This window comes from Sceloporus undulatus, chromosome 2 (genome assembly GCF_019175285.1).
Source record: "Sceloporus undulatus isolate JIND9_A2432 ecotype Alabama chromosome 2, SceUnd_v1.1, whole genome shotgun sequence".
Lineage (NCBI taxonomy): Eukaryota > Metazoa > Chordata > Lepidosauria > Squamata > Phrynosomatidae > Sceloporus > Sceloporus undulatus.
Window position 1 is genome coordinate 23,406,625 of NC_056523.1, and position 27,755 is coordinate 23,434,379.

General features: G+C 45.5%; 1 protein-coding gene across 5 annotated transcripts; it reads right to left on the reverse strand.

Moving 5' to 3' along the window:
• Positions 1–900: 900 nt before the first annotated feature.
• On the reverse strand, positions 901–26,808 carry PRRT3 (proline rich transmembrane protein 3). Of its 5 annotated transcripts, none has more exons than XM_042455815.1 (5): positions 26,512–26,808; positions 24,864–24,933; positions 21,022–22,318; positions 19,666–19,797; positions 901–4,932 (listed from the first exon to the last, which is right to left on the reverse strand). In XM_042455815.1, the coding sequence occupies exons 3-5, from the start codon at positions 22,298–22,300 to the stop codon at positions 2,990–2,992; spliced, it is 3,354 nt and encodes a 1,117-aa protein (XP_042311749.1). In that variant the 5' UTR covers positions 22,301–22,318; positions 24,864–24,933; positions 26,512–26,808; the 3' UTR covers positions 901–2,989. The 5 variants fall into 5 exon arrangements, with proteins under 5 accessions (XP_042311749.1, XP_042311747.1, XP_042311750.1 ...); XM_042455813.1 differs by having other exon boundaries at positions 26,203–26,808; XM_042455816.1 differs by lacking the exon at positions 24,864–24,933.
• Positions 26,809–27,755: the final 947 nt, after the last annotated feature.

Genomic DNA, 27,755 nt, shown 5'->3' on the forward strand with positions numbered 1-27,755 from the left:
GATCAGGGACGTAGCCAGGATTTTGGGAAGGGGGGGTCCAGACTAAGTGCCACCATTATAATGGGGCTTGGGAACTTATGCATGTGCATGACATTAATAGGATTCCAGCCTTCATGTGCATACTCACATCTTCTTGTACCTTTTTTTGTATAAACCCACACAAATGTGCACAGACAAACAAAACTCTACTTTTGATTTTCCAGCACAGATACAGGAAGGAAAAAATTGTATAACTCTGCCAAAAAGCTACAGGGCAGCAGCAGTAGAGGAAGTTGACTCTGGCAGAGGATAGATAACACTTGTTAGTACTATATAAAAGGAGGCTTTTATGTAGTCTTTTACCATTAAAACCCTATGATGAGACAACAGAAAATGAAACAAGGGATAGTGCCAGAAGATGAAAGTCCCATGTCAGATGGCACGAAACAAGCGACTGGGGTACCGCAGAGGACAACTACGGGTAGCACCATGGTGAATGATGTAAGTGGACTCAAAGCAAAAGGGTGTGCTCAGAGGTGAAAGGAAAGTCCAAAGCTGTACATATTATAGGTACATGGAATGTGAAAAGCATAAATTAGGGAAAGCTAGACATATTAAAAGAAGAAACAGAAAACATAAACATTGCATTACTTTGGGTAAGTGAGTTAAAGTGGACAGAAATGGAACATTCCGAGACAGATAATTACAAAGTGTTTTACTCAGAAAACGAGTACACTCCTTGCATGACCTCTGGTCAGTCATTCTCTCTCAGCCTGAACTACCTGACAGGCCTGTTGTGAGGATAAAGTTTAGAAGAGGAAAAAACTAGACATGTCACCTTGAGCTCACTAGAGGAAAGGAAAGTTATTAATGTAACTAATGATAATAAAAGAATGAGACCTGAAGCCAAGATGACATACTCTGATAGATGGTTTATTTTTATTTTGGCACAAACTGACCATTATCACATTCAACAGTAGGTCCATCCAACCACAGGTCTGGGCACCTCCTTCCCTTCTCTGTCCTGATACAGCAGGAGACAGATATAATACCAGACAAGTACAATTTGTGCTATTGCAAGGAGACCCAGACCAAGAAAAGCTGCAGTTTCTCCAGTTTTAACATACACACACCCCGCAGCTGTTGTTCCCTCATCCAGCACCATCCCACAATACAAAACCAAGTTCTGAATTTCAAGCTATTTCTGGAAAGTTTTGGACTTAGATTTTTTTAAAAAGACACAAAGAGAGGGAGCAAGGCTGTATATAGATTACATGGATGGACAGAGAGGAAGAGCCCAGAAGGCTGTGGAGAGCTCTCACACCCTTTTCCATTCTAGTATCTTAAAATATAACCCAGGTGTATGCTTGCATGAAGTGGGAAGGTTCTCTCTTTTGGATAACATAAGAAACTGGCTACATGAATCACTTTTTCTACTGCAATCATGAGGGCTATACATTTGTTTTCTGTCTGAGAAAAGTTAAATGGAAGTTTCCCAGTGTCTGAGCAAAATCATTCCATTTTGGATTGTGGAAATTGAACCAGAAACTTCAGTTCCATTATTCATAGTGTAAACAGCTGCACATACAATACTTAGAAAAGTACCTTTTTTGGACTGTAATTCCCAGAATGCTTCAGTTGGGAGATGCTGGGAATCACAGTCCCAAAGGATCGCTTTTTCAAAGCTCTGTGTACAAATTCATTAAAGGCTGCTTTCTTATCCTGATTCATGCTGCTGGCCCATCAAATCCAGAATTAGCTGTTCTTGCCTGGCATGGACTCTACAGAAAGCCTCTTCTGCTCCTGTTGTGTAAAATAAACCCCTTAATAGGGTTGCCAGGTATGGAACATGCTGCATGCAAAGCATATATTCTACCAGTGAACTGTTGAGCACCCCATATTTGGTTGCAGGGCTGATGCTGCACTTGCAACCTGATACAGTAGCAGTTCCTGGCAAATCTTACCATCCCTTCTTGACTGTTTCTTAAAGAGCATCTTTCTATGGGATGCTATGGAATATCACAAACACCAAACAGCAGCTAAACTTGTTAGGTTTGCAGGTATGATTGTCTCAGATGTGGAGAATGATTGTGCCCTGCCTCACCTTGTCTCTTCATCTGAGTTTGAGAAACATACTTTTTTGGACTAAAACTCTCAGCATTCCCCGGCTAGCAGTGGCCATGCTGATGGGGTTTCTGGGATTTATTGTCCAAAAAAGGAACTGTTCCAAATCTAGTTCTCCACAAGAGACTCCATGTTGCAATTGGAAGGTATTTCAGCAATCTTCCTATTGTGAAATCCACTACTGGGCAATGTCTTTATTAGGAGCAACAGAAATACTCCAGACGTGTGAAGGCTTTTGACTGCTTCAGACATCATCAGGCTATGTGGTACCAGATATTAGGGGTTGGGGAAACAAATAAAGTCCAAAATAGGCCAGAAAGTGTGACCATAAGATCTGTAGTTAGACACAGTCATAGGTTGGAGAGTACAGACTGATTAAATCACTGTTAGGTGTGGAGGTATCAGGTTACACCGAGTAGTGCATTTTGGGATTGAAAAACAATGGCAAATTTCCATTTCTGGAAACACAAAGGCTGGTTGTAACACAAGAGATCTGACTATTGCTGACACTACAGAACTTGAAATGAAGTGGCTACTAGGTACTGCTGGGTACATAGCTGACAAGGTGTGGAAGTCTGGTACTAGACGTTAATGTGGCTGATACTATAGGAAAGGCCCAGCCAAGACCATACTGGAGGCTGTTACATGAGTGGCTGGTACTAGATGTGATTGCGGGGCAGAGGTCCCATTGCTTTTAAAAATGAAATTGGATTTCCCCCTGGCCCATGCTCTTTGAAACAAACCAGCTCCACAGCAGTCGTCACCATCTCCTCCTCCTCTTCCTCTTTCTTTTTGTTCTTCTTTTCTTTACTGCTCTTTCTCCTCAGCCAACAACCAGGCTGGTGTCTCCAAGTGGGCACAGGCAGGCAAAAGCCATTGCTCAGTCTCACAATTCAATAGTGTCACTTGAGAGGCTACGGGAATCCACCTGCTTGCTCAAGGCCAAGAAGCTCCTCCTGGCCTCACGTTCGGAGTTTGGAGCACTGTTGGATGGAACCGGGGGGAGGTCATCTGGAAGCAGCTGGGTCTGGCTGGGAAGCTCTTCAGGGGGCAGGCTCTCGGGCGAGGACAGGCCATGGCGCCAAGGATTCCAACTAATTTTGAGGGAGGCACGGGAAAAGGAGGTGCGGGAGAAGCTGTCAAAGGAAGTATCTGTCGGTGGCTCACTGGCCAGGCCCCGGCTGTGGGTGGTGAGCTCCCCCATTGAACTGGCCCGCGCTAAACTGTACAGGCAGTCCGGGTCGCTGCTGCGGCGTGGCCGGGCCAGAAGGGGCTGAGCGGTGTGGGACAGCGTTGAACAGTCGCCACGCAATGATGAGCAGGAATCTTGGCGTGCCAAGCGGGAGGGAAAATGGAGGCTGGAGCGCAGGAAGATGGAGTCGCGCACCAAATGCTCCCGGAAGAGTGCTTCGTCAATGCTGCGGCTGAGGTTGATGGGTGAGGGAGGCCGGAATTCGAGCTCCGCCAAAGAAAGGACCGAATCCCTTTCAAAGCAGATGCTGGTGTAGGAGCGGCCCATGGAAGCAGCTGCAGCATTGGGGCACTTGGGGCTGTAGACAGGACGGACGGGCGATGGGCTGGAACCTTGTCTAGCTGCGGCCCGTAATTCATTGCTGTCCTTGAGTGCCCAGAGGCGCCCGCTGCTGGGGGGATTTCGGATCAAGTTCTTGCTGATGTCATTGTTGGGTACTTTCTCCAGGACGGCACCAGTCCAGTCATAACAATTGTTGGGATACTCTGGCACCTCGGCCTTGCGGTAGGTACAGAAGTAGCGCATGAGCTTGGCCCAGCAGGAATGTTCAGTAGATCCATAACGCTGACAAAGAGCCTGCCAGGCTAGGAAGACCAGGGCGAATGAGAGCACCAACTCCCCAATCCGGAACCAGAACTGCACAAACCACCAGCCCCAGGTGAAAAGGTCCACTTGGCCCAAGAGCTCTGCCTGCCACAGCACACCATAGAACTGCAGCCCACAGCACGGCAGCGCCAGACCACTGCTTCCCAGGAGCACCCATGCCCCACTCCACACGCCTGGCTCAGGAGTACCCTCCACTGCCACATTGTGCTGTAACTGTCGGTACACAAACACTGTGGCTGGCAGGAAAGAGATGCCAGCTATGCAGGAAAGTGTGTGCAGTCCCACTGGAACGGCTGGGTGCAACGGAGGTGAAAATAAGTCAGCTGCCAAGAGAACAGCACTCTGGATGGTCCCCAGCACTGCCAACACTGGCAGGCTTTGCCACTTTGGGGGCAGGATCTCTAAATGGGCTTGGCAGAAGAGCCGTAGCAGAAGCATGGCAAAGGTGGTCAACAGCAGGGGGAAAGGTGCCGTGTACAGGACTCGCAGAGCCTGGGTGGGGAGCCACTCTCGGGAGCCATAGGGATCAGCCAGAAAGAATGTGGCACGCAAAACTCCAAACAACAGCAGCAGAGTGCTGGCACCCATGACGTAGGGGAGATGGGGCACACGCAAAGCAAGGGAACCCCCCAGGCAGGCCAAACTCAGTAGGCTAAGAAGGAGGTAAAGCACCCCAGAGCCATAGACATGCAGCACCCAGGCAAAGCTCAGAGTGCGCTCAAGGTCTCCCCAGTGGAGCAGAGTCTGGTTGGGCAATAACTGGCTGCAAGCACCACCTGCGTGTGGACAAGGGGCGCTTGAGGCAGGCAGCATGGCAGGCAGGCTGGGCTCTGGTCTGGTGAGCTGTGGGTGCTGCAGAATTCGTTGTGTGGTGACTCGGATAAGGCCGCGGCGAGGAGTAGCCAGGATGCGAGCAGAAGTGCTGGAGACCACAGGGGTGCTCTGCACAGGAGGGCGAGTCTCAGCTGCATCTGCAAATCACAAATGAAATATTTGAGTGGTCAGGACCAGAAAGGGTGCAAAAAACCAGGGCTATCCATATTGCTCATTTTTCCTTAGGTGCTGGGGAAAGTGGCAAGAAATGTGGTTCTGAGTATAGAATTTAAACTTCTGGTTTTGCCCAGAAGCTACATTCTCATTTTATTTTTATTTATCTCATTTTATTTTTATTTATTTTTTGTTATAATCTTTATTGACATTTATTTACATTAAAATACTTACAATTCTTCTTTTACCACATTCACAACATAATCTTCACCCCTCCCCCAGATTGCTTGTATATTTGTTACTATCATAATGACAGCTTTGCTCCAATATTCCTCAATTCTGATATACTGGTAATTTATCTGTATCTCACCCTTTACATATTGATTGTGAGTGTTTACTAAGATTGTGCAATATGTGTTCCTTATGCAATTTGTTACGAAATATCCTTACACATATATCTATTATATCTTATTACTAAATTATCTTATTACTTTAGTAAGACATTCTAATTTTATAAAGGAAGAAGTAATTTTACATCTTGTACAGTTTTCTCCCCATTTTTTAATTTATTACAATTCAGGAATTATATAAAATATCAACATATAAAAACAGCAACAATCATCTAACAATTATTAGTAACAAACTAACAAATCAAAAATGATGTGGATATGATAATATAGAAGAAGGGTATTGAGGAAAGTTTTAAAAGTCCACAGTTGTAATGTTAATCAGATCCTGGCATACATCTCATACATTTATAAAGCTGTTGTTTAGAGCTTTCCACTTCCCCAAATGCTTGAAGGGCATGGCAGGAGTGAGGAAATGTTGGCCTCCAAATGTTTCTGACCAAATGTGGTCTCTTCCAACTCTATGATCCTGTTCTATGCTGGCTGGGACCTCTGAGAGTTGAAGTCCAAAACACATGATGGTTCCCCAGTGGAGGCATTTGCTCTTAATAAATATCAGTAAAGCCCTGCCTTTCAATAAATTTCTAGTGGTCAGACTAGCTTTTCAAACCTTGCACAACTCAGGAAGAAAAATAAAAGTTGACTATATGATGCAAAGGAAGGAAAGTAATGTAACTCTAGAATATGCAGAAGATCAAAGAATTCAGCTTAGGACAGATTTTTGAGTCTCAATGGAGACTTTTTTTTTTAAAAGAATACATTACACACAAAACTGGTCTGAGTATGGAAATGTTTGTCGGAATCCTATGTGACCTTTTACGTAATATATCTTTGTGTTTACCTACTTACATAGGCGCCAGCATAGTGTAGGTGTTTGAGCACTGGACTATGGAGACCATGGCTCGAATCCCAGCTTGGGCATGAAAACCCACTGGATGACCTTTGGCAAGTCATACCCTCTCAGCCTCAGAGGATGGCAATGGTAAACCCTCTCTGAAGAAACTTGCCAAGAAAACTGTGGGATAGGGTCGCCATAAGTCAGAAACAACTTGATGGCATACAACAACAAACCTAACCAGCAAAGGTGCTAGAAAACTCTGTTAGTGAACTGTGAAGATGCATTTTGAGACAATAGAAAGATTGATGCGATGTGCATTGGTCCCACTGTGCATCAAACATCATGTGTATCGGGCACTTTGCCAGCTCTGCTACATGGTAACATAACAGCACCCCTCTACTAAGGGAGCCCTGGTAGCACAGCGGTTAAATGCCAGTACTGCAGCCACAAGGTTGTGAGTTTGATCCCAGGGCTCCAAGGTTGATTCAGCCTTCCATCCTTTCGTAGGTCAATAAAATGAGTACCCAGCTTGTTGGGGGCAATTGTCTTACACATTGTAAACTACTTAGAGAGTGCTGAGTTCACTGATAAGAAGTACAGAAATGTACTTGCTATTGCTCTACGGGATCTGGATGTTGTGCAATGTCGCAACGCTAATTCTTGCAGACGTTAAGTCCAATTACAAAGACACTACACCCCAACAGGATTCCAGCCTTCACTCTGTGGACTCTGAGTCCAGTATTTAGGGGATTGTGAAGGCTGTAGTACAGGGGTAGGCAACCTGCGGCCCGCGGGCCGGATGCAGCCCGGCGAGGCCTTGGGACCGGCCCCAGCCTGGTCCTGCCGCCGATTGCCGCCGGGGCCTTTGGGGGGCAATTGTCTATAGAAGCCTCAGAAACATGCATTTATATTAACATTTTTTAAAAAATCAGCAATTTTTTTCGCGTGTCCTCCATTTTTTTTTACAAAAGTGTCTTCCATTTGAAAATTTTGTCCTACATTTGTCCTGGTTTATTTATATATTTAATTTTTTTAAAATAAAATTTATTTATTTATTTTTTGGCTTCGGCCCCCCAGTTGTCTGAGGGACAGCAACCCGGCCCCCGGCTCAAAAAGGTTGCCTACCCCTGCTGTAGTACAAAATAGCAAACTAGTCTTTACCAAACCATGAACCTGCCTCTCTTCCCCTTCCCTTGCTACCTGCCATTTTGTGTTCCCAGGAGTCTTTGATTAATTTATCCACTGTAGTGCAATTAAAGTTCTCTAATGGCCCACAGTATGGGAATTGCTGACCTTCTTATGTCCCCTTCCCCATCCCACTTAGTGGCAGCTCTCCCAGAGAAAGAGAGAGAGATTGAGATTCATTCCTAGCCTGAGTGCCTGAGATGCTTTCCTTAGACGTGATGCCAGGGATAGAAGCTGCAGCAGGCCTTCTGCATGTGAAGCGTGCGCTCTCCCACTGAGTCATCTGGGCAAAAAGGGAGGGGAATAAGGATGGCCGCAGCAGCATGACATGAATGCTTCTCTCCTCCCTGCCGGCAATCTCTCGAATTGGAGGCGACAGCAGTCAAATTAAGGAACAGCTTCTGCTGCCATCTGCTCCAGGGTCTGCCAAACAGCAGGTGCCTGACCCAGCGCCAGGCATCCGCCTCCTCCCCTTCATTTGCCCCACCACCTGGCCATAGTTGGCAGGATGACTGCTGCAGGAATGCTACAATAAAAGGCTTTGCATACACAATCTCCAACAAAGATGGCACACAATGCATATGCAAGTGTGCAATAGCAAGCAATAGCACTAGCATTTACATTTCTATACCGTGGTTTACAGTCTGTAAATCAACTGCCCTCAACAAGCTGGGTCTTCATTTTACCAACCAATGAAAGAGTGAAAGGCTGAGTCAACCTGGAGCCCTGTGGAGATCAAAATCACAACATTGTGGCCGTAGTACTGTGTGCATGCACAGCAACATTTGTGCATAAGAGGGAAGTGACAGCAGGTTGGGGCAACCCTCAAGTTATAGAATTAGGAAAAAGTACTTTGCAGTACAATGCTCAGAGGAACTGAGGGCACTGCAAGTTAAAAAAAAAGTGACTCTCAATCTTTGTACAACTCCCCCTCCACACCACAAGAAGTATTATTATTATTATTATTATTATTATTATTATTATTATTATTATCCAACAGAAAGCCCTCTCCCCCAAAACCCCAGGACTGATCATGGTCAACAGCCTTACTGCCTGTTCTGGAGGGCATGGCTAGTGGCTGATTGGAATCTAGAACATCAGCTTTCTGCACAGCAACATTTTGTTGCAGTGCATAATAACTAATCCTCCTCTTCCTGTTTCTGAAGAGGAGCCTGGGGATAAGGGAAGACTTAGTAGGATAGTTAGGGAACCGTAAGGTAAACTAGGAGGCCACTGCTGAGATAAGCCGTAGGATATCAACTGGAGATCCTGGGAAGCTATAGAAGGGAAATTGTTCCTTCCTGCCATGAAGCAGGAAAGTGAAGCAGGAGATTTAGGGCCAGGCCCCATGCTGCCATTGAAATTAATTTGAACAGCTATGTATGGCCAGGGGAGTTTATCTTTTACACAATTACACTGGACACAGTGAACACTCAGAGTGATTCCAAAACAAAGCCTTTTAAAAGACCAGAGAATAAGCAAGAGTCAAGAGATGGAATGTCTGCAGCAGAAAGAAAAAGAAATACCTGCAGACTGCATCCTATTTCTAAAACCAGAAAATCTGATTGTGAAGAATCTAGGCAAAAATCCTGGAGGGGTGTGTTGGATGATTTGTGTATGGTCGGCCCTCCACATCCACAGATTCTTGATCCATGAATTCAGCCAGCCAAGGCTTGAAAATATTCCAAAAATATATAAAATCCAAAAAGCAAGCCTTGATTTTGTTATTTTATATAAGGGACACCACTTTATTATAACATTGCATATACAGTAATGGGACTTGAACATCCATGTATTTTGGAGGCCCTGGAACCAAACCCCAGCAGATACCAAGGGCCCACTGTGTTGTTGTTGTGTGCCTTCAAGTCGTTTCTGACATATAACGACCCTAAGGCAACTCTTTCATGGCGTTCTCATGGCAAATTTATTCAGAGGGAGGTTGCATTGCCATTTTCTGAAGCTGAGTGAGTGTGACTTGCCCTAGATCATCCAGTGGGGTTCCATGGCTAAGCGGGGATTTGAACCTTGTTTTCCAGTATCATAGCCAAACCACTATATCCCTCTGGCTCTGAAGAATGTATAGAGACCCTTAACTCTCCCAGGACAACAGGAGATACCTATCAAAGGTTCCTCCTGCCTCTTTCACTCATTCCCAACCCCCTTGTCCATCCTACCCCCACGCTGCTGTAACTGATCAAAGCCTCCTGTAGCCAGTGTGGTGTAGTGGTTTGAGTGTTGGACTACAACTCTGGAGAGCAGGGTTTGATTCCCAGCTTGGCCATGAAAACCACTGGTTGACCTTGGGCAAGTCACCCTCTCTCAGCCTCAGGGGAAGGCAATGACAAATTTCCTCTGAACAAATATTATCACATAAACTTCGTGATAGGTTTAACAGCCTTAGGGTCACCATAAGTCGGAAATGACTTAAAGGCACACAACACACACAAGGCTTGGCTAGGGTGGAAAATTATTATTATTATTATTATTATTATTTTATATCCCACCTTTCTCCCAATATAGGAACTCAAGGCTGCAGACAACAACTTAAAAACAACACAATTTAAAAACAATACATTAAAATATAAAAATATAAAATTAAAAAAACACAATCAAGCAATTTTAAGTTTATAAATTATAAATTAAAATGTAATGTGTTAAAATGCAAATCTTAAAATTTAAATTGCACATCATTTAAAACCCAGCCCTTATCAGCTTGAAAAGGCCTGATGGCATAAGAATGTCTTTATCTGCCGCCGAAAAGATATCCTGGATAGCGCCATCCTGGCCTCTCTGGGGAGGGAGATCCAAAGCTTGGAAGCAGCCACTGAGAAGGCCCTCTCTTTTGTTCCCACCAAACAAGCCTGGGAAGATGGTGGTGGGACAGAGAGAAGGGCCTCTCCGGACGATCTCAATACTCTAGTAAGCTTGTAAAGGGAGCTATGGTCCTTCAAATAACCTGGACCCAAGTTGTATAGGGCTTTATGGGTCAAAACCAGCACTTTGCATTGTGCTTGGAAAGAGAGTGGCAGCCAATGAAGCTGTTGCAACAAGGGAGTAGGCTTTTGGATATAAAGTTGTTAAGTCGGAGATGTATTCTTCTAACTTTGTCCAATTGTTTTTGCAATAAGGGAGTTGTGTGCTCCATGTAGCCTGCTTCAGTTAACAATTTGGCTGCAGCTCTTTCAGCCAGGTGAAGTTTCTGAGCACTTTTCAAAGGCATTCCCATGTAGTGCGCATTATAGTAATCAGTACAGTAAAAAAGCTATACCCCACAAGGAAACTGCTAGGTCCTGCAAAATAAAAATCATGACTCGGTGTGAAACCACATTTTTTCTCACCAAACAAGCATGTGGCAAGACATGAGAGAGAAAGCGAGAGAATAAAGGGAAGGGAGAGGGAAAGGGTGAGTGGGATGGGTGGGAGAAAGGAAAGGCAGTAGGGAGCATCAGAGAGAAAGAGTTAATGGGTAAGAAAGTTTATTTGGGCAAATCACTCTCTCTGCCTCAGGGGAAGGCAATGGCAAACCTCATCTGAACACATCTTGCCTAGAAAGCCCCATGATAGATTCATCTTCGGGCTGCCATAAGTCAGAAACAATGTGAAGGCACCCAACAACAACAAAAGTTGGATGGTAGGGACTAATTACTCTAAAGGCAACAGATCCTGTCTGATCTTGCAAGCTAAGCAGAGTTAGTACTTGGATGGGAGACCAGCGATGAATACCAGGTGCAGTGGGCTGTATTTCAGAGGAAGGAACTGCCCAAACCACTTCTTGAGTATTCCATGCCTAAGAAAACCCTAAAATCAATGGGGTTGTTATAAATCAACAGGCTACGTGAAGGCACACGTGTGCACACATAGTTAGGTGAGAAAGGAAGCTTTGCCTGTTGGGTTTCTATCTGTCATTTTGCTCTTGAAAGCAAATAAACCTCACCTGAGAACAAAAACCTCAAAATGGTATCATGTGACCGTTAAGTAGTTACAGATAGGACATTTGTTTTAGTATTTTAGCATATTATTTTTATATTTTAGCATTTTATAGTGTTGTGTTTATTGTCCAGTTTTTGATTATAGATGTTTGATGTTCTGCCCTTTGATTGAATGGACATTATAAATAAATGTTGTTGTTGTTATGTGATCTTGGCCTTCACACCACCTTCTCCTGAAGTGAATGTATCAGAGATCCAAAGCCTAAGACAGGTAACAAAATAGCTCAGCATGGCCATGCAAAGCTTGGGGAAAGAGGGAATTTCTTTCGTTTGGATTACAATTTCCAAAATGGCAATTTCTTTCTGTTACAATGGTGCTTATTGATTGTAAGAATTGGTTAAACTGTACTGTATCTTATCTTTTCTCCCTGAGTCCAGCGTCAATTCTGGAAATTCTGAGAGTAGTTGTCCAAAACAAAAGGAATAAATTTTACAAGCTCTGCTATGGGAGAGTTAGGGTCCCCCTGGTTGGACCTGGGGCTTCTTGCATTCACAGAGACATTCAGCAGAGTCTGTTGGGAGGAAGAAGGAGTAGTTACAAACAGGGGAAGCCCAGCCTGCGTAGCTTTGTGTTAATCAGGTTGAGAGATTATCCTGATTGGAAACGGCACCAAGCTCTCAATATAACCAGTACCTCCCGCTGCCTCTGGAGCAATCCCTTTAAGGCAGAACTGGGTCCCTCACACGACAACCTACCTCCCAGCCCTCCAAAATCCTCCTTGTGGAACTAGGGCAGAATCACTAGAGAAAGCTCTGGGTGGCTTACATACCATATTTGGATTCCCTCTTTACAATGGGCTTTATGTACTGTATGCAAGCAACAACTTTATTACAGTCAAAGACCAGCAAACATGTACAGTATGGATTGCTTACATTTTTGTCTCACCTTTTCTACTTGAGAGGATCAGTATTAAAAATGACCATAACAGATTAGAAAGCTGGGTCAAAACTAACAAAATGAACTTCAGCAGGGAGAATTGTAAAGTACTACACTTCAACAGAAGAAAAAAAAGAAATGCATATATACAGGATGGGGGACAGCTGGATTAACAACACAACATGTGAAAGGGATCTAGAAGTCGTAGTAGATAAATCACAAAGTGAACATGAGTCAACAGTGTTATGTGGAAGCTAAAAAAGCCAATGTGTATCTAGGTTGCATCAATAGAAGTATGATGATCAGGAAGTAATAGTGCCACTCTATTCTGCTTTGATCAGGCCTCACCTAGAATACTGCATCCAGTTCTGGACACCACAATTTAAAAAAGATGTTGAGAAGTTGGCTGTGTCCAGAGGAGGGCAACCATTCTCCTCCCCAGCAGAAGAAGAATGGTTAAGGGTCTGGAAACCATGCCTTATGAGGAGCAACATAGGGAGCTGGGTATGTTTAGCCTGGAGAAGAGAAGGTTAAGAGGTGATATGAGAGCCCTGTTTAAATATTTGAAGGGGTGTCATGTTGAGCATGGAGCAAGCTTCTTTTCTGATGCTCCAGAGAATAAGACATGGAACAATGGATACAAACTACAGGAAAAGAGATTCCACCTAAACATTAGGAGGAACTTCCCGACAGTAAGAGCTGTGGGGCAGTGGAACACTCTCCCTTGGAGAATGGTGGAATTTTCTTCTCTGGAGCTTTTTAAACAGAGGTTGGATGGCCACCTGTAGGGGGTACTTTGATTGTGAGTTCCTGCATGGCAGAATGAGGCTGGACTGGATGGCCCTTGGGGTTTCTTCCAACTATATGATACTGTAATTCTCCCTGAGTGCAACGATTAATCCTCACTACTCTCTCAGAAAAAGTCTGTGGTACAGGGTCAGATAGAAAGAGAGAGTGAGAGTAATGACCCAGCTTTTCTCTTGTATGACTTTTTAACACTTTTGCCTGTAAACAAACCAGTGGAGCTTTGAAAGCTTGCATCATGTATTTGTACATTTTGGTTGGTGCCATGAAGGTACCACTGTTTTGTGGATTTCAGATGTTATTATACTTTGCGACATGGTCAACATGGCTACCCCGAATATGTTTCCTGGATCCAGTGAGTTTTCCTAGCTCAATGGGGACTAGGATTACGGCCTCCAAAGTCCCAAGTCATCATTCCAACTCAGGCATAGGAATTGTCAGCCTCTGCAAACTGGCCATTAAGGCTGGCCTGGGGATGGAGTCGGGGTGTGGCGTCGGCACGGTGCATGCCTCAACTCTGCTCCATGGTGGCATGGCACTGTGTGTGGCATCACAGCGCTCCTTTGGCGCTGTGTTTGGATGATGCAGAGCCAAAGGAGCACCATAAAGGCACGGTACAGCAGCTATGGCACCCTTTCCAGGGTGCAAAAAGGAGCCACTTTTTGCTGCTCCTTTTTGAGCCACAGAAAGGCCAGACTGGGGCAGTGGCATGCAGTTACCACGGCCCTGATCTGGCTCTAAAAGTGGAGGCTGCAGGCCACCCCTTAGGGGTGGTCTGCACAACCCCTAAGTCTTCTTCCAGTTATTGTTGCACTGCAAGTTCCCCCTTCCTAGGTAAGACTGCTAGAAGTTGCAGTCTGAGGATATCTGGAGAGATGCATGATTCTCACCCTGACTCTTAATGCACTGCCTTTTTTTTAAAAAAAACTACCTGGCATGGCAGGAAAGAGATGCCTTATTGCTATACCACTAAACCAGTTATGAAACTTTGAAGAGTTTCTGTTACTCTAGATCTCTGTCAAGCCTCTTGGCCTTTCTGAAGTCACCCTTATAGGCACCTTCATCCTGGGAGAACCAGTGACTGGGAAATCTTAAACCAAAGACTGTTGGTCATAGAAGCAGAGATGGCATGTCATCTAGATGTAAAGTACAAAAATTTCCATCATTCTCCAGCCATCAGGGGGTGTTGCAAGTCATAACCCAATGTATCTGGTGGGTAATGGATATGGGAAATCTAGGATAACATCACCGTCCCAGACCTATGCTATCCCAGTTATACACTGGCATAAACAATCATTGCACAGAACAGAAGTTCCTCATTTGGGCAAGCCAGCCAAGCTACACAACTAAGGCAGACAGAGTTATGTGTCTATGTCACTGTTCTACATTGATCAGAAAAGCTGCGGTAGTCAGCCTCTACAGAATCTCTGCTTTTGCTGTTTGTGTTTGTTAAACCAGGTTTCTTGCAGCTTGTAGATATAATATGCATAAAACTCAAATGCCTGAAGAACTGCTGTCTTAGCTATACCCGAATGAGTTCAAAGCTATCTTGTTCCCATCTCTGGTATAGATGAACCAAGGGAGACCATTGGTTCATCTATACCAGAGATGGGGACTGTCACTGAACTGCAGAAGCTGCTGAACTGCAACTGCTAGCAGTCCTAGCCAGCATAGCTAGTGGTGAGTTGAAGTTCAACAATATCTGGAGGATCAGACAAAATGGTAACTAGTGGCTTCCACATTGGTGGACAAGTGAACCTGCTCTGAGTTTCAGCAATAACCCTGTAATTTGACCACTACCAGAAACTTAACTCGAGCTGCATCAGTGATGTGATTTGAATCTGTATCTTTAAGGGGAGACCAGAGCACCTGGTAAAGGGATGAAGAAGCCTTGAATCTGGTGTCATAGCTCTCTCAGCCAGCCTGACGTTCAATAGAATGCCCTGCATTTAACTATTACCATTCTCCTCCCTAGCAGAAGAATACATTAGCACAATAAGAGTAATCATGATTATGATGCTAGTCAACTCGACATTTTTGCAAGAAGGGCATGTTTAAAATCTGCTTGGAAACTAAAGCTCAGCAGTAATGTAATTCACCACCTTCAATAACACATCCAATCTATTATCACAATTTATTATTTATGGAGCCTTGGAAGAGTGAACAGCACTTTATGGAGCACTGTAAGCGAACAAGAGACACCTTTGCCTTGTGGGGGGCCCCATCCAAATTTAATACAGGGTTGCACAACTTTTTCAGGTCTGAAGGTCACCGTTGGTATCAGGTGGGAATTGCACATCCATTCACATATACGCATGCACACATAGAATGGGAACAAGAGGCTGTGTCTGGGTTGTTGTGATTTTCACCTCCTCCCCATTCCAATGACCCTGATAAATACTGCTGTTGCTGTTTCTGCCTTACTAGTTTGTTGTTGCTTCTGCCTTCTGCCATACACCCTGGAATCAGAGAATCCAGTCTGCACAAAGGGGGGTCTTGAGGCAGAGACTTGCATAACAGGCCACCAGAGGCTTTTCCACATTACGGAATTATAGTGCTATGGTTCTAGTTTAAATGCCATGCTCCCATCCTATGGGACATGCAGTATAGGAAGAGGCATTTAGAATTTAGAGCCAGAGAGCTCTAGCACCTTGTTGTTGTTGTTGTTGTTGTTGTTGTTGTTGTTGTTAACTATCCTTGAGTTGATCTCGACTCATGGCAACTCTGTGGATGAGACATCTCCGAGACTCCACTATTCTTTTAAATTCTTGCAGATTCATACCTGTGACCTCCTTAATAAAGTCCATCCATCTAGCATCTAGTCTTCCTTTCTACTTCCCTCCACCTTTCCTAATATTATTCTCTTTTCTAATGAGTTGTGCCTTCTCATGATGTGGCCAAAGTCTGACAGCCTCAGTTCAGTCATCTGTGCCTCCAGGGAAATTTCAGGCTTGATTCATTCTAGGGCCCATTTATGTGTTCTTTTTGCTGTCCACAGTATCCTCAGCAGCCTTCTCCAGAACCACAACTCAAATGAATTTATTCTCTTATTAGTATATGTGCTGCTGAAGCGAGCACAGAATTTTTGTCCATTTTCTTAACTGTCCGGTTCTCGCATCCATACATGGTAAAGGGGAATACAAGTGCTTGGATGATTCTAACTTTCGTGCTTAGTTGTATCTTTGCTTTTTAGAAGCTTTTCTAGTTCTTTCATAGCGCCTCACCAAACTGCAAATTCCATGATTCCACAGTATGTAGCCATGGCATTTAAACTAGAATCGCAGTAGTATAATTCTGTAGTTCGAAAAGGCTCCATGGTGAGCCACGGATGGAAGGTGAGTCATGGTGAGTCCACGATAGAAACAGTGGAGACAGACAACAGTTAGAGTAGCATAAAAGGAAGGGAGAGCCATGGGAACAGAGGATGAATAGATGGTAGAGTTACATAATATTCTTAAAGCCAAATTACACATTATGTCATTAAGTACCCCCCCTTAAAGGAATGCTTATAACTGGTTACTTTTACTCTGAAGAAAAAGCAGTCACAGGCCAGAATCTTGCCAATGTAGTAAGCAGCATAACTACTCTAGCATAGACTATGGAGGCAGGAAAATAATACCTGAAAAGGCAGGCAGTCATTGGAGAAATAGGCTGCTTGGAGCTGGCATTTTGTCTTCCCAGTCCTAGAAACATCAGTAATCAAAGGGATCTTGTAGCACCTTTGAGACTAAATGTGCTTTCATAGACTTCTACCTCCTCAGGTGGATGGAGTGAACTGCCTTATACAACAGCTTTCCTCCTGCCTTTGTCCCTCAGTGACCATAGTTAAAACTGAACTTGTCACCTCATCACCGTATACAATAGTTTTGTTTCTATGGCTATTCATAAAGTCTGATTATAACAGTCCTTCCTAGGCAATGCTTCATTCCATGCATCTAAGAAAGTAGACCAAATGTATGAAAGTTTATGTTACAAAGTTTCTTGTGGGATTTTTGGGCTATGTTGATATCTTCTAAAAGAGCTTATTCCTAACGTTTCACCTGTATCTGTGGCTGGCATCTTCAGAGAAGATGCTACAACATCTTTCCCAGAGTTTGTCTCAAAGGTAATACAAGATCTCTTTGACTACTGATATTCCAGACGAACACGGCTGGGTCTCTGAATCTGACCCTAGAAACAGTGCAACTGGCAGTGCTCCAACAGGATTCCAATCACAGAAGGTGTTCTCAGTTTCAATCTGGCTATTATAAATTCAAGTCAGGCTACTGGTTATTAAAATATTATAACAAGCATTTATTAAGTCCTGCTATTACTTAAGAAAACAATTCTATCTCTACCTTGAGCACAAAGGTTGCAATGGCTGCTAAGAGATCCAAAACTGCTTCCCTCCACCCTAAGGTTCCCAAGCTTCCAAGACAGCAATAAGGGGCAATTGAAATTCATGACTTGCAGGATTGACAAATCAGGGAGTAGCTGTTAAGAAGTTTATGTTCTACTGAAATAACAAATGAAAGTACAGTTGGCCCTTTCCTTACACAGGGATCCATTCCGGATCCCCCCACATAAGGGAAATACTGTGTATGCTTCAGAAATGGGTCTTGTGCATGTGGCGCAGTATGCGCAGCATGGACACGTGCACCATTGTTACTTCCGTTGCATGGCTTCAGCATAAGCTGAAAGCTGCATATGGCATGCCTCTATATGGCAGGCATTGGTTTTGGTTTCAGTTGTATTGGTTTCAGTTAATTTAGCCAATCTCTAATCTCTGTAAATTTAAGATATTATCCACATTCATGAATTACATGACACACACATTTCTATCTTTATATTAAGGGTATGTGTGTGTCTCTGTGTGTTGTGTGCATTCAAATCATTTCCCACCAATGGCAACCCTAAAGCGAACCTGTCCTGGGATTTTTCTGGCAAGATTTATTCAAAGGAGATTTGCCACTGCCTTTCCTTCAGGTTGAGAGTGTGTGACTTGCCAAAGGTCACCCAGTGGGAATTGAACCCTAATCTCTAGAGTCATAGTCCAACACTCAAACCACTACACGGCACATGAAGGGATCATACCCTAAAATATAAGATTTTTGGCATCCTCTTCACTCTATATGAGAGTGAAGGAAAAGCTTCCAATCTGAAATAGGGGACATTTCTTATAAGAAGGGACACCTGGAAACCTTACTCCACCCCTCTGAAATTCACAGCAATCCCGTAAAGACTGTGATGCTGAGGGTGCATCCTCATGGTAGAAATAATGCAGTTTGACACAACTTTAAGTACTGTAACTCCATCCTGTGGAACCCTGGGATTTGTAGTTTTACAAGGTCTTTAGCCTTCTTTGCCAAAGAGTGCTGGGTTCAGTTCCCACTGGGTGACCTTGGGCAAATCCCAGGATTGTGTAGGATGAAGTCTTGGCAGTTAAAGTGGTGACAAAGTGTATTATTTCTGCAGTGCACATGCTACCTGAGAGACAACAGCTGGCTGAGAGACTGACTGACTGGAAACTGAAATTACATATGGCCTTTCCAGTCGTAACTCAGGGCAGGCTACAAGGAAATGTTTGATGATGGGAATTCTATAAAAATGCTTGTTCCAGCAGTTGTTTTATTCATTAGGACTCAGTGTGAAAAGCAGACTCCAAACACACTCACTCACTCACACAAAGAACACATGGTCCTTTATAAGGGTGACTAATAATGATCAATCCAATGAATCACTGAGCATGCCAATTCACCCATTGCTTTCTTTTCTCCTTTTTAAAATTAAAGAACACAAAAAGGACCTAACACTAAAGTCTCGTACATAACAAAAAAGCAATTTATCTGATATGTTTACATTCATATGTCAAAATGCGTTCTGCATCTTGTTTATACTGCACAGTATCCCCTAGCTTCATGTGTACTGGCAATCACCTTTTTCTCAGTTATTCCACAACACAGGCACAGGGATATGAATGGCAACGAAATGGCAAAGGGAATAGATAACTAGAATTCAAATTAGCTGCCCATATACTGTTGGTAAAATGCTGTTTGAAAACACTGAAATTCTGGACCATGTCAACAACTATCAGGTCAGAATGCACAGGGAAGCCATTGAGATCCACAAACACCTGGATAACTTCAACAGGAAAGAACAAACAAAGTTTGGCTACCAGTTCTGAAAAACACCAAAATCAAGACCTAGCCCATGCAAATGAAAACCAGCCAGGGTGAGAGGGTTTCCCAGCAGACAATGGATCATTAATTAAATAAGACACCCTGAGACCTTGCCATTCAACCGCAGAACAATACACAGATTAACATGCAAATTACTTGCCCTCAACCAACAGTATATATACCCCCTTCTCTTCCATGCCAGCATTCTCTGAAGATGCCAGCCACAGCTGATGGTGAAATGTCAGGAAAAAAATCTTCTAGAACATGGCCACATAGCCCGAAAAACCCACAAAAAACTTTAGATGCTGGTCATGAAAGCCTTTGACTTCACAATGAGAAGTTTATTGCCTTTCTATATTGCTTGTGAGCTTCTGAAAAGCATCTGGTTACTGCAGACTTCTATAAGACTACATCTCACCTTCTGTAAGACAACATTTTCCTACTGTTGTTCTCACTCACCTGGATGCTTGGTTCCTGGGCCATTCCTCACCACTGAGCTGTCTTGTCCAGGAGTAGAGGAGCCAAAATAAGTCACTGGGACCCTGGGGTTCACTGCTCCCCGAACTCGTTGCGGCTCAACAACATCGATTCCTGAAAGACAGGAAGAGGCTCAGCTGGAACCAACAACAAGGTTTTTTTTTCTCCCTCTGCTTTTACTCTGTGGAAAGGAAAACCCCTTCAGTTTCCTTCTGAAGCTGCTGTCCTAGTTCCTCTAGGAAGCTTTGCTGTCAATGGGATGGAGGTCATTTTAAACAGAGAAATATGAGGGAGATCCAACAGCTCCATTGATAATCACACACACACACACACACACACACAATTTGTTATAATTAAAAACATATATTGCCATTAACAGTTAACACAAAACATATCTACACACAACATAAAACAAATGCTTAATCATAACATAAACTACAAATATAGCAACTTTATATATTAACAGACTTCCTTGCCAACAAGATTAGTCTTTGTTGTCTGTTTATATGTCTTATCTCATTCTAAATATCAAATAAAACATCCTGTTGTATTATCTAGCTTTGCCTACATATATTTTCAAAAATAAAGTCTATAAATTTATATATAAGATTTGTATTTTTGCATATTTTTCCATATCTATATGCATATTCCCCACACGTACATATACAAGCATTCCACTCTGGACACGTCTGATCTCGTCTGAGCTCCATGAACAGTTCTGACAGGGTTTCTAAAAGGGAGAAGACCAAAGGTGAATCCTAATTCAAGGGAAGATCCTGAATTGTTATTCATTTATATGAGGGGGGCAGATCTTTGGTCCTCCTGACAGGCCATGTGCTACAATTCCCACAGTCCCTTACCACTGTCCAAGTGTGTGTGTTGATGTGAGTTACACCCAAATATCTGGATGGCCACAAGAGATTGCAAATGCCATGGGGAGAATTCTGAAGGGGCTTATATGCCTGTTACACTGGTGCAGGTACATTTTCAAAAGCTTGCTTAAAAGCAATTCTCCATTTGCCTGAAGTGCAGCCAGCCAGTTTAAAGGTTAGTCCCGCTTGTGAGCACAAGTAAATTCCCAGAATGGCCACTAAAACAACCTGGAATAGCCTCCCAAAATGTCTCTGTGACACTACACAAGATCTCAGCCTATGTTTTTGGGATGACATTTCTCAGAATTCCCCAGGTATTTTGGCAACACCATTTAAGTTTTTTTCTTTAAAGGTATTCCACTTCTGTTTTGTTTACCTACTCAACTCTCATTCACAAAACAAAAAGGAAACAGAAACCAAGTGGGATGTCCTTAGGTGCTAAAGGCAAAGACAGACATCAACCTACCTGCAGTGACAGAGCTGCCATGAGGGAAGCGAGCCCTTTCCCTTTCAGTCACATCCCAAGGTCCAGGCTGCTGGGTCGTATCAACACTGAGACTCCAGTGGGTGCTTCTTTGACGGGCAGCTGGTCCCTGGCTGGTCCCTGTCATGTCACCTGCTGGTGAAGGGGTGGAAGAGCCTAGGAAGATCTTCTCTGGGGCTGGTTGGTGGGAGCTTCCTGAGAGAGGGGTCCAGCTTTGACCCTGTCCAGCCAGTGCCACAGTGAACTGTGGTGCACGGGAGGTGGAAGCAACAGGCACAGTGTCCCTCTGTGGCAGATTCTGGGTATATCCCACTGCTGGAGTGGTTGAGAGATCCCTCTGGCCTTGGGAACTATCATAGACCTGTGTGCTCCTATATGATGCCAAATATTTGACTGTAGTTTGATTTCCCCCCAGCAGTTCCTGCTCTAAGACCCTGCCTCCTGGATGCACTACGGAACTATCACCCCAAAGACTGTTACCCTCAGTTGGCAGCCATTGCACATGGGGACTGTCAGTGGGTAATGGTATCAAGGGGATGGTGGACACAGTTGGTACAGGGCTTAGCGTGGTTGCTGTGGAGAAGTGTTTGAGTACTTTTAAGTGGTGACTAGGCCTGGTCTCCTCCTGGGAGGCCATTGTGCCTGAGGCCTGTATTGTGGACAAGGAAGGGAGGGAGCCTGATGCGATCTCAATGCCAGGAAGAGTCAAAGATGGACTATTCTCTTCCTGCTCCAGACTTAGTCCCAGAGTTACAGGGCCAATAGTTTTAGGCTCTGTTTGAACAGTAGAAGGGCCCACAGTTGACAGAGTGAAGTTGTCCACCCCAAGAAGCTCCTGCACATTGGGATGGGGGGCTAAACTACTTCCAGAAGTACTGGTGGTTTTTCTCAAGCTGGAGTTGGTCATTGTGGGAAAGTCAAAGGGCGTCATGGCTGTAGGAGTTCCAGGAACGTGAGCAAGAGTATCCCCCCTCCAGTTCTCATCGTTCAGTTCTTCCTCCCCACTGGAGGCCTCACGGGGAGAGGGCTCTGCAGAAAGCTGGGCTGGTGGCACACTTGGAAGAGGACCTTGTGTGGGATCTTCAAAAAGAGGCACCCCAGGAGCTGAGTTCAAAGGAAGGTCCCAGGCAGGGCTGTCTGGGGTCGGGAGTCGAAATGCTAGGTGCAAAGCTGGCAGGAGCAAGCTCAAGGCGAGGAATAACTCAGTAGCAGCAGCCATTCTTGATGTGAGATGGCACAGCTCAGTGCCCAGCGATGTCATGGGTTCTCATGCTTCACCCTGTGAGACAGAAACATAATAAGGATGGGTGGGCACGGGGTAAGTCTGAAGAGCCAACCCAAGTAGAGAAGGCATTGGCTAGTGGTGGGTTGGTGAGTGGTCACAAGATGCATCTGTGGCAAAGCAGACCTTTGAAAAGTTTCTAGTTTTGGATTAGATCTACAAGATCCCTTCAGCTATAGTTCTGGCAATACTGGTTGGGGGATTCTAGGAGCTGTAGTACTAAAAAAAGAGGAAGTAATCCAAGATCTGTGCCAAATTACTAGAATAGGACATAAGAAGATGAGAACATGAGGTGAACCCTTTTGGATCAGACCAAAAAAGACCTAATTTACTCCCGAATTCTGCTCCCACAGTGGCCAGCCAAATGCTCCAATAGGAAGGCAACAAACAGGACAGAAGGGCAACATCATTTCCCATCAACAACTGGAATGCAGAGGCAGGCTGCCTTTGGTCTCAGAGGCAATGCATAGCAAAAGAACAAAATCAAAACACTTGAGAAAAAAAATCAAAGAAAGAAGCAGCCAAACCAAGAGTGAAAGAGCTGCAGGCAAGCATGAGTGTATGGCTGTGCATGGCTGCGCTCGTGCCAAGGCACATGGATATGAACATGAAGATGCAATCACATGCATCACATGTCTGCTATTCAGCCCTCCTAAGGCTGAAATTATGCTCCCTTTCTGCCCAGGCGCAGCTTCGTGTCCCCTCCTCACTCTCTGCCAACCTCAGAGACTGCACATGGCAGCTGCCAAGACTTCACCCTCCCTGCAGCTACAAACACTGGGGGTTGCCACAGCACCTGCCTCTGCAGCTAAACCCCAGAACATAGTAATGAGGTTGTTCTCTCAGAGATGAGGTGGAGGATCCTTGGAACTGAGCCTGAGGGAAAATGAGGGCCACACACGGGGCAGCTCCTCTCCCCTGTGCTGTCCTCGCAGGACTGGTGTTGCCCCTTTCTCCTTGCCATTTGGTCACAGTAGCAAAGCATTCCAGAGGAAAGAGCATTTATACACGGAGCTGAGTGAGCCTGGAAGCCAGCATGATTCACTCTGGCTGCCAGCAGCTCCTTGGGGCCTCTGAGATCTTTCTCTATCTATGCAAAGAACATTTCCCTAGAGGCGCCAGGGACTGAGCTTGGCACTATCTACCCAAAAGCAAGGAAAAGAGCAAACCTGTCCTGCTTCCAAAACACAGGTGAGCCCACTGAAACAGCTCAATCTCCAGATGCTGTGCAGCTTCATGGTCGATGCCAAAGTCCTGCAGCAAGCGCACTGATTCCCGGCTGCACATGCAAGTTCACCTTGGGCTCCCACTCCAGCTCAGCGCAAGGATGGGGATGCTCAGACCAAGGCAGCCGAAACCTGCACCCCGATTGGAGCCTGGAATCCTGCAGCACTTTATTTAACCCTTGATCAGCAAGGCAGCAAAGAGTTGCCCGCATCTCTCACTCTGCAGCCAATCCCTTCTCTACAGCTGGTGACAAGGTATTTCTTGTAGAGGGAGCCACTCACTTCTGGAATGCATTCCTCTCCCTCTGCACAAATTAGTAGCATAAGCACCCATTCTATATGTAAAAAGGAAAGCAAGGCCCCGTGGAGCACAGCTGAACTGAAACTTGGGTACAAATACCCATTCAGTCAGGGAATCATGGGGTTGTCTCATGGGGCATAGCTGCACTGCAGCTTGGGTGCAAATATCCATTCTATTAGGGACTCATGGGATTAGCCCATGGGGCACAGGTGAACTGAAATGTGGGTGCAAGTGCCATTCCATTAGTGGCACAGTGGGTTGTCCTATGGGGCACAGGTGAACTGAAATGTGGGTGCAAGTACCAATTCCAATAGGGACACATGAGGTTGCTCCTGAGCAAGTTCCTATCTCTCAGCCTTGATTCCCCACTTGTAAATGGGGGCAAGAATTGCTAAATTCACTGGCTTAAAGTAAAACAAATGACAATGTCTAACAATGAGAGCCAATGTGATGTAGCAGTTTGAGTGCTGGACTATGACTCTGGGAGAGCAGGGTTCAAATCCCAGTTCAACTATGGAAACTCGCTGGATAAGGTCATCCACTGGGTTTTCATAGTTGAGCTAGGATTTAGATCCTGCTCTCCCAGAGTTATAGTCCAGCACTCAAACTGAACCTATCACAGGGTTTTCTTGGCAAGGTTTCTTCCCCTGAGGCTGAGAGAGTGTGACTTGTCCAAGGCCAGACAAGTTACACTCTCTCAGTCTCAGGGGAAGAAATCTTGCTAAGAAAACCCCAGTGACAGGTTCACCTTAGCTCGCCATAAGTCGGAAATGACTTGAAGCCACACAACAACAACAAATGAGCAACATTAGGCTGCACCGCTGGCATCTCTTGCCTATTCACCCACTTCCACATTCTCACATGTTTGTGCTGCCACCCCACAATCTCATCCCAGAAGCAAAACAGTCCATCTCTTCTCACCACAGTCCTCCAACCCCCCTTGCCCTCTTTTGCTCCAAACCTGGAGGAGTTGGCAAAGCCTGGAGCATGATGTTCCTCCCAAAGCATGCCTTACCTGGGCTTCTCTGCACCTGGAATCACATCAGCCTCTCCCCAGTTGTCCCCAGTTTGAAGGCTGCTATTCCCTAGAGATGGTGGATGGAAAGGGAGGTTGAGGAGAAAATGCCAGGCCAGGTGGCACAACAGTGCCCTGGCAGGGAATGGGGAAGGAACACAAGTATGGAGGGTGACTGTGTAGAGTCAACTGCGTGGTCCAGGAGGGTAATGAAAACAGCAACACGAGTGCAATTCTCAGCCTATCCAAAGCAAGGGAGATTTCCACATCCAGAGAGAGAGGAGGAGCCTGCGTGAATGATTGCCCTCCACACCAACTGATGGGGAAATGGACCACGCAGTTGACTCTAACCAGGCACCCTCCATGCTTGTGTTCCTTCCCCATTCCCTTGGTTTTTAAGAGCCACCCTGGTTTGGTGGTTTGAGCATTGGACTCTGACTCTTGAGATCAGGGTTCCTGTCCCTGCTTGACCATGAAACCCACCGGGTGATCTTGGGCAAGTCACACTCTCTCAGCTTCAGAGGAAGCCAAAGCTGAATCCTCCTGAACAAATCTTGTCCAGAAAATCCATGATAGGGTCACATAAAGGGGGGGGGGGACCTGAAGGCACACATCAACAAATCCATGGCAACTCACATCAACAAATCCTATGATAGGTTTGCCTTAAGTCAAAAATGACTTGGAGGCACATAATACACACATATCATTTTTAAAGATATAGCTGTGTTAGTCTGTAAAATCAGTATGGAAAAAGATCTTGCAGCACCTTTGAGACTCCCTGCAAGAAAGAAGTTAGCAGCATGAGCTTTGCTAGGCTCAGACCTACTTCCTCAGATGCATTAGCTGATCTTACTAGTTTATCCTAATGCATCTGAGGAAGCAGACTGAAGTCTAGGAAAGCTCATGCTGCCAACTTCTTTCTTTCAGTTTAGTCTCAAAGGTGCCACAAAGCATTTGGAGGGCTATGTCTTTGAGCAACTTGAGAGCCTTTGTGGTTCGAGCTATATATAGTTTATCTGAATGCATTAAAATAAACAAAATAAAACGCCTCCTTGTCTTTCATCCAGAACAATTTGGGGGCTACACACTCCTCTATTCCTCTCGCTTAACTCCCCCATAGAAACCCTCTGAGTGACCTTGGGCAAGTCACACTCTCTCAGCCTCAGAGGATGGCACTGGCATTGGCAACCCCTCTCTGAAGAACCTTAGCCCCCCAAACCCTATGACAGGTTCACCGCCTCAGAGTCGCCCTAAGTTGGAAAGGACTTGGAGGCACACAACCACAACCACAACCACACTACCACTACCCCTGGGGAGAAGGCAGTGGCTGGTGTCTTACCTGAGGCCCAGGTTGCCCGTCCTTCTCCCTCCAGGTGCCCTAAATGCAAAGGAGGACAAGGCACCCCAAAATGGAGAGGATCCCAGGAGAAGGGAGGCCATGGCAGCAAGGGAAGCTCAAGCCCTGCTGCTGGCGATCTCAGTCCATGCTGCCTCTGAGCCAGGCTCCCAAGGGAGGAGGAGGAGGAGGAGGGCCTGTCCCGGAAAAGGAGGACGCCTCTGCTCAGCCTGCCCCAGGGGGCCTCACCGCAAAAGGGGCCGGGAAATGGAAGATGTAGGACGCGGCCACAGAAACCCTCAAAACCCTCACAGCAGAAATGCCAATCCCTGCGCGATCTTCAGCGATGCTCCAAGGGGAAGCAGGGGGCTTGTTGCAGGTCCTCCTGGAGAGAAAAGGAATCCTAAACACAGGTGCATGGATATCAAGGCATGCTTCTGGGGGATGCTCCAAAGGGAGGACCTTCAGGAAGGCCTCCTGGGGAGATGGAGGGCGCCTCTGGATCCAGCCCTCGGGCCCTGGATTTGGGGGGCAGAGATCCCCTTCCCCTGGCTGCCCTCCTCCTCCGCCCCAGCGAGCCTCCCGGCAAGGACCCAGGCACGCTGCCCGAGGAGGAGGCAGGCAGCCAGGCAGGCAGGCAAGCCCTCCCTCCTCCTCCTCCTCCTCCTCCTCTTCCCTCTGCCGGGACCCTGCCTCCTGATCGCCTGGACTGCAGACTCTGGACAAGGAAGGAAGACAGGACTCGAACTGGATTATTTCTCCATTCTAGAGGCACCCATACTAGTCTACTTTTCATCATCCTTCCCCCTGCCTTCATAGATGTGTGTGTGTAGAGCCAGCATGGGATAGTAGTACCTTCCTTGAGCCTTGGACTGTAACTCTGGAGACCTGAGTTCAAATCTTCGCTCAGGCATGGCAACCCATCTCCTCTCAGCCTCAGAGGAAGGCAAATCTTGCCAAGAAAACACCACGATAGGGTCGCTATAAGTCGGAAATGATGTTCAAGGCACAGGGCAGATGTGTGTATCTGTGCACATGCACACACATGCCCCTTAGGCCGGTGAGATCTTAATAAGTTTGCAAGCAAGGGGAGACCGAAGGGACTGTGAAAATGGGACTGTAGGGAGTTTTCCCTTTGGAAAGGTTTGGGCCTTTTTGTCAGGCACCTGGGGCTGGAAACTACCCAGCAGGATTAAAGTTTAAACAGAAGTACAGTAGTTCCTTTAGGGCAAGGCTATGGGGCAGAAGTCCAGAGCCCAAGGGAAAGCAGAAGGGCCGGTCCATCACATTTTGAAGCGTGTGATCATGCAATGTACCTAAAAGAGCCTCCCTGCCCCCCAAAGACCATGAAAGTCCAGAGTCTAGAAAAACCAGACTGCAGCATTCCTTAAACAGTGTAAATATCCCACCGCACCAAGACACCAAAAGTATCAAGAGAACCTTCCTGAAAAATGTCACGTTGCTGGAGAAAATTTCAGAGCAGTAGCCTTTCTGGGAGCTCTGGTCCCAATTCTAAGTGACTGCTTGTGGAAAGGCCTTTTGTATATGCTCAGAAG